At 43.0% G+C, this 6740-nt stretch overlaps 1 protein-coding gene across 1 annotated transcript; it reads left to right on the forward strand.

The window, feature by feature from the left end:
- The first annotated feature begins 354 nt into the window (after positions 1 to 354).
- LOC105999165 (cytochrome c oxidase subunit 7A2, mitochondrial) lies at positions 355 to 6321 on the forward strand. The gene is made up of 4 exons (XM_013034115.1): positions 355 to 465; positions 1705 to 1794; positions 4389 to 4473; positions 6118 to 6321. The coding sequence occupies exons 1-4, from the start codon at positions 448 to 450 to the stop codon at positions 6174 to 6176; spliced, it is 252 nt and encodes an 83-aa protein (XP_012889569.1). The 5' UTR covers positions 355 to 447; the 3' UTR covers positions 6177 to 6321.
- Positions 6322 to 6740: the final 419 nt, after the last annotated feature.

A 6740-nucleotide genomic window follows, 5' to 3' on the forward strand; every position in this document is an offset into this window, starting at 1 on the left:
TACAGTCCAGAGACCACTGCCCTCTCGTGTATTCCTGGATAGTTAATCGGACCTGTGATTCTTTTGTCTAGATCCCTCACCCAGTAAGTAATACACTACTCGGTGGGTCATCTCCCGGGCCGTCCCTGCACGGGGGTTCTGGTCCTGCAGCCTCACCGCCCACCGTTGCTCGTCGGCCCGCGCCTCCCGGGGCTCGGGAGCTGCGCTTCCCCCGGGGCCCAGCTCCCCGCGGGCGGCGGCCGGAGCCGAGGTCAGCGAGCGGAACTCCGGGCCGGCCAGAGCGGCCCCGGCGGTGGCGCCGCTCTCGCTCACTTCTGGTCTCTATGGTTGGCGCGGACGTCTGTTTCCGGTGCGTCCGGTCGGGAGACTTCCCGCTTCCGCTTCCGGTGGGGTAGCTCTCCGTGCCGGTGTTCTCTCGTCGGAGTCAGCGGTGGTCACCGAGCCAGGATGCTGCGAAATCTGCTGGTCAGTCGTTCGTCGGTCTGCGCTGGCAGTGGGCTCGGGGCGGGGGGCGGGGGGCGGAGGCCCGCGCTGCGGCGCCCCGTCCTGGGAGCGGGCCGGAGCCCAGCCCGGGGTCACCTTGGTCCTCCTCCCGGCCTGACCTCTCCCCCCCACCCCTTCCCGGGCACCCTGGGCCGTTACTGGGCTGGAGGACGGGGGACGGGGCACCCTAGAAACTAGTGGAACCCCAAGAATTGTGGGCCGGCCCCTTGCACACCCCCACCGGCGGGGCTTCGGGGAGCTGATGGCTCCGAGGACGGCGGGCCCGGAACCTCCGCGAGCGAGCGAGCGAGCGAGCGATCGCCTCCGCCCGTGAGCCCTCGGCCCAAGGCGTTTCCCCAAAAACCCGCCAAGGAAACACTGCTACAATGATTATTTTCTTGTGTAATTAATAAAGTTGTATGTAGCTGCTCAGTGCCATTTGTCGTAGAAAGTTACGAGCGTATTTATTTTCTTAGCACAATTAACTGTGCAAATGCGAGTGTTTTAAAAACAGGTTTATATCCTTTATTAAAAAAAAATTTTCCGAGAGGGCTGAGGATGTGACTCTGACCAGAATGCTTGTCTAGCATATTCAAGGCCCGCATTCAACCCCAGCACGGCAGAAATAAACATCTCAGGATAAACGTAATGACGGGAGCATTTTTAATTCCGTGTAAGGAGCACTTTGCTGACAGATAATAGATTTTTAATAATGTGAGAAATTATAAAATGACAACCTTTGAGCCCAAGTATTTCTGTATCTGTATATCAATGTTTTCCTCAGTGTTTACAAAGGCTACTGGTTCACCTTAGGTGAAGCTCTTGCATATGTCCTTAAGAGACTAGAATGTTGATATGGAGAGCAGAGCAGCGAATAGGTGACAGATTGAAAAATCTAGGTGCTGGCCCAAATTTCTGTTGCTGCGAAGGCAGCTATGCATTGTTTCCCGTTTCCTTCAAATGGAAGCATTGAAGATAGCTAGCTTGTAAAGGCTTCTCTAGGTGCCTTTTTATTTTGCCGGTCATGGGGCCTAGGCCTGGGTGCTGTCCCTCAGCTCTTCAGCTCAAGGCTAGGACTCTACCCCTTGAGCAGGCATAGCGCCACTTCTGGCTTTTTCTGCTTATGTGGTGCTGAGGAATCGAACCCTGGGCCTCATGCATGCAAGGCAAGCCCCTCTCTAGGCTTTTATGTACTTAATATAAATGGATTTTCCACTTTAGGCTCTTCGTCAAGTTACCCAGAGGACCATCAGCACTGCTCCACGCAGGCACTGGCAAAATAAGGTTGCAGAAAAACAAAAGCTGTTTCAGGTACTGAACTACTTTTTAGGAGATTGTTATTTGTGATAATTAAGAGCTTGAAAAGGTGGAGTAAGTAAATCTAGAGTTGTCTGCTTGTTATTGAGCCTTTTGTATTAGCAAAAATGTAATAAGGAATTCTGTTGGTATCTAATAAGAGCATTTGCTGTTTTTAGGACAGCAATCAATAAAACATGAAGGAATAAGGGATAGTCAACAAGGAAGTTTTTGGGAAGAGTTTATGATGAACTCTTATTCTTTAGGAATAGTTGGGTGGGAATTGACAGATGGACCATAGAAAGGATCCAGAAACAGAATAAATATGTGTATAGAGGTTTATTTTATAAGTTAAAAGATAGAGAATATTGGTAGTGGCACAGAAGGTCACTATTGGAAAAACAGCTAGGGGTGGTAGCACACACTTGAAATTCCAACATTAGGAAGGCAGAAACAGGACTTCTAGGCCAGCCTACACTACATAGATAAGACTTATTTCAAAATACCCACCCCCCCAATAAAAAAAGGTAAAGTTAGAGCTCTTCTAAGAAAATAAATGGCACATATAAATGATTCCCCTTCTGTATAATGTAGAGGTAGCAAGGAGCTGTTAAAAAGAAGTGAAATGTTCTTTTTAAAAAATGGTCTATATTTTACAAAAGACAGGGTACAATTTGAGGGATTTTCTAGTATGAAAGGCTAGTATAATTACAAAGAACAGAAAATCAGTTAGAATGAATATTAAGTTACCTGTAATCATTGGCCAGGACTTGGTCTGACTGGTGAGGCTGGAAACTGCTCCTTACTTCCAGGTCATGTCTGGTCAGGTAGTAGATTGAGAAGCACTGGGTCTGCGCTAGAGGTGGGCAACACTACTGGCTGTGTCTGCCTGCCCTGCCTGCCTGGAGCAGGAGTGCTGCCATGCTGTGGTACCTGGGGCTTAGGCCTTCTGGGCCCTGAAGGTGTCAGCACTTCAGATTTATTCCTTTGTTTCCCTTTTCCCTCCTTTGCATAAATTTGTTAACCAACCATTTCAGTGTCATCAAGAAATAGCCTAACCCTGAGCCATCACTCTTCCAGTTTATAGTCATAAGACTGTCTATTCTTTATGCACTCCTGGAAATGAAAAGCTAGCTTTGATTAAAATGTGAGTCTTTATTCGAACAAACAATATATGTTAAGCTGACAAGATACTACTTAGTCACATGTAATTAGCAAGCATTCTGAAAGATTTATAAATAGTTACGTTTAGCTGGTATGAGAGATAAATGTATTCATCCACAGTGCTTTCATCTGCATTAACTAGTAGTGTAATTGGGACAAAAGTTAAGGAGGGTACTACTAAACTACCCTCTCATCTAGTATATTACCCTCTCATCTAGAAAGCCCACTCTTTAAAGACTTATGTGAAAATAGTCACATAAGTGCTGTATTTGATGTTGGTGCCCTGCATCCTGTATATACACTTTTCTAATTCGGGGAAGGGAAGGGAAAAACAAAATGCTTAAATAAGGATACAGGTTGACCCATTGTAACAATGAGATGTACAAAACAAAACAAAAAAAAGGTGGGATGCATCTTTAAAAAATATCCAATAACTAACTGGGCATTGGTGGCTCACGCCTGTAATCCTAGGCTGAGATCTGAGGATATGAGTTCAAAGCCAGCCCAGGTAGGAAAGGCCGTGAGACTTATCTCCAATAAACCACTCAGAAAACTGGAAGTGCTGCTGTGGCTCTAAGAGTGCTTGCCTTGAGGTGAAGAGCTGAGCCCAGGCCCAGAGTTCAAGCCCCACAACCAACTGACCGCCCCCCCCCCAAAAAAAAAAATCCAAAAACTAAGTATGCATTAATAGAGGGTTGGTTAATTCAGCTAATAATTACCCATGGTGAAATACTGTGTAGCTACTGAAAAGAATAAGGTAATTTTAAGTTGACTAACAAAGTGGTTTTTAAGACTTTTGAGCAAAAATAATGTCTGGCAGATCATTGTATAGCATAATCTCATTTTGTATTAAACAAGAATGTATATAAAGGAATTGATAACATAAGCATTGAAAAGTAGAGTTCTACACCATCCTGTAATGGTAGTTATCTCTTGGGGAACATGGAGTTGAGTAGAGCAATTTATCTTTGTAAGTAGATTATGAGTGACTTTTTATCATGAATTCTGACTTTTCCCCAGTAAAATGTTAAGTGATAAAAGTACATATATTTAAAGATATCCTCCTTTATAAGGAGAGGAAAAAAAAACCCAAACCCTTCCTATGACTTTTAGTTTGACTATTATTCTTTCATCATATTGAAATTGTTGAATTTGATGAGTACATTGTGTAGTTTTAATGCTTATATATTCCTAGGGTAAAAATGCCTTTGTTGAATCTCAAATTAGCCTTGAAACAGAAATGCTGACATTTAGGAGTTTATATTTGAAAAATTGTTGGAGAACATTAAGACAGTTGCAGGCCTTTTAAATTTTAATATTTAAAATGGTTGAACTCCAAGGATTTAATGTGCTGTTTTATTTTATATGACTAATTAACCCTTGCCAAACTTAGTTGAGAATAAGTAACAATCTAGTAATGCTGGTTTTTTTCTTTCCTAACCTAGGAGGATAATGGAATTCCAGTGCATCTAAAGGGTGGGGTGACTGATGCTCTCCTGTACAGAGTCACCATGTTTCTTACAATTGGTGGTAAGTCCTTCCCAATGTCTGGTTCTGTGTAGAACAGTGATAGTGACACCAACTCCATTGTTGTAGTGTTTTACCACAAACTGTCTGTCTCCAGACTGTATCTCATGTAAGGATACGGACAGGGTGATTGAAATATACTGTAATTTTGAGAGCATTGTGATGTGTTTTGAAACATACTGTAGTTTATAATCATTTTGATGTGCCTCCACCCATTTACTTTATTGTTTTTTTACAGGTGATACACAGCAGGGTTACCTTAACCCCTGGGAATAAGTACATTTCCTTTTGCATAGTGTCATTTGTTTCCTCACTCTGACATTCCCTCTGTCCCATCTCCACACATGAGTTGCATAGTTCACTTTCATTTGATTTAGTTTTTACACAAAAACAGTCTTATGGCTAATGTTGTAATGGGCTTTCTGAGTATTTTACTGGATGCTCTGGAGTCTGCCTCCTGTAGCGGGTGCTTGTAATAAACACAGACTGAGTAAAAGGGAGGTGGAGTACGAGCACTGGGAGGGATTTATATGATTGCCCTCCTAAGCCAGGAGGGGGAGCAGTAGCTACATGATCAGGAGGCCATCTTATTGACTGGATTATCACATACTTAGGTCTCTGTAACCCTTGTAGGGAGTCAGTATTTTATTTTGTTTTTGCAGTAAGTACCTAGGTTTAAATTCAGGCCTTCATACTTGCTAGGCAGGTGCTGTACCACCTGAGCCATGCCTCTCCACTTTTTTGTTTAGTTATTTTTCAGATAGATTCTCATACTTAATTGCCTAGGTTGGCCTCAAACAGAATTACTCCTGTCTATACCTTATACATGACTAGGATTACAAGTGTGTACCACCAAGTCCAGCTGTTCTTTGAAATGCAGTTAACTTTTGTCTGGGCTGGCTTTGCCTGAAATCATCTGTACCTTCCTCTTAGGTAGCTGAGATTATAGGCATGAGCCATTATATCTGGATGGGTATTGGGGCTTTATTAATAAGATAATGTACTAGGTTCTTTGAAGCCCGATTAGTTCTTAGACATTTTGATAATTCATTTTAAAAATAAAATTTTATTTTGTAATTTGATTATTTAAACATCCCAGTCTTATCATTGGACTTTGGTTTTAAAATTGTTATACACTTTGAGGAAGGCATGTTTTCTTTTTATTAAGTGTTGCTAGGAGTGGAACCCTGGGCCTTTGAGCTACATCCTGTGTGGGTGCTCTTCCTTTGATTTTTTGCTCAAACTGGCGCTCCTATCACTTGGGCCATGCCTCTACTTCACACCTTTTGCAGGTTAAGTGGAGATAAGAGCGTCGCAGTCTTTCCTGCCTAGGCTAGCTCCTGGGTGGCTAGCATTACAGGCTTGAGCCACTGGTGCCCAGCTCAGGTTTACATTATGATATTGACATAACTATATTGTGTTGGCATTTACGTATTGTATTTAACCTTTTCTCTAGAAATTAATATTGGAACTAGATTAAATACTTTACATAATGAAAAGTTGGCTAGCATCTGTCAAAATACATTTTTGAGTTCTCATTAGGATAGTCTTAATGCCAATCTTGGCTTTCAATATTTGTGTTGGAGTGCTAAAATTTATGTAGTTTCAGCCCAGACTTTCTTGTAAGTTTTTTCATTTGTTTTTCAGGAACAGCATATGCCATATATCAGCTGGCTTTGGCTTCCTTTCCCAAGAAGCAGAACTGAGTGAAGTTGCCCCAGCAGTCACCTGGATCCATGTCCTTCATCCTGCTGTGGACTGGTGATGCCCTGAGTAACCGAGTTCTTCCTTGGGGATCAATATTTATTGACTTGTACGAACGACTACCACAATAAAGTGGTCTTTACCATGCTTTCTTTGTCTTATTTTGGTTAACACTTGTACATCTTAGGTTAAAAACAAAAGAAAAGCAGAAAGAGATTTTTATCTGTAAGCTTGTGAGTGGTACGAGATGTTGACATAGTGAGATTGTTCCTCCTGCAGTGGGGAAAGTGGGGGTGTTGTTGCAGTCAGGCGGAGGGGTTGGATGGGTCTTGACTGTTGAAGAGAAGCTTCATGCTTTTTCTGCCCTCGGCCCTCTCTGTCGTGGGATAGCCTGGAACACAGGAGTAGTGAAAGTAGGTTACTTTTTAGCTTTGGGAGTATAAGTTTCTTGATTCTCAGCTATGCAAGAATGTGGCTAATGTGTGTCCACTCAGGGAAGGGAAACCCTCTGCCAGGTGATTGCATGTTTTTAACACTCACTGGCCATTTGCAGTTTTATAGAGGCC

Source organism: Dipodomys ordii, unplaced genomic scaffold (assembly GCF_000151885.1).
Source record: "Dipodomys ordii isolate 6190 unplaced genomic scaffold, Dord_2.0 Scaffold182, whole genome shotgun sequence".
Classification (NCBI taxonomy): Eukaryota; Metazoa; Chordata; class Mammalia; order Rodentia; family Heteromyidae; genus Dipodomys; species Dipodomys ordii.

What these genes read in the sequence shown, in the direction of transcription:
- LOC105999165 (XM_013034115.1), top strand. An exon ending in AAAAACAAAAGCTGTTTCAG is followed by an intron (nt 1,795 to 4,388) that starts GTACTGAACTAC and finishes TTCCTAACCTAG; the next exon opens with GAGGATAATGGAATTCCAGT. An exon ending in CATGTTTCTTACAATTGGTG is followed by an intron (nt 4,474 to 6,117) that starts GTAAGTCCTTCC and finishes TTTGTTTTTCAG; the next exon opens with GAACAGCATATGCCATATAT.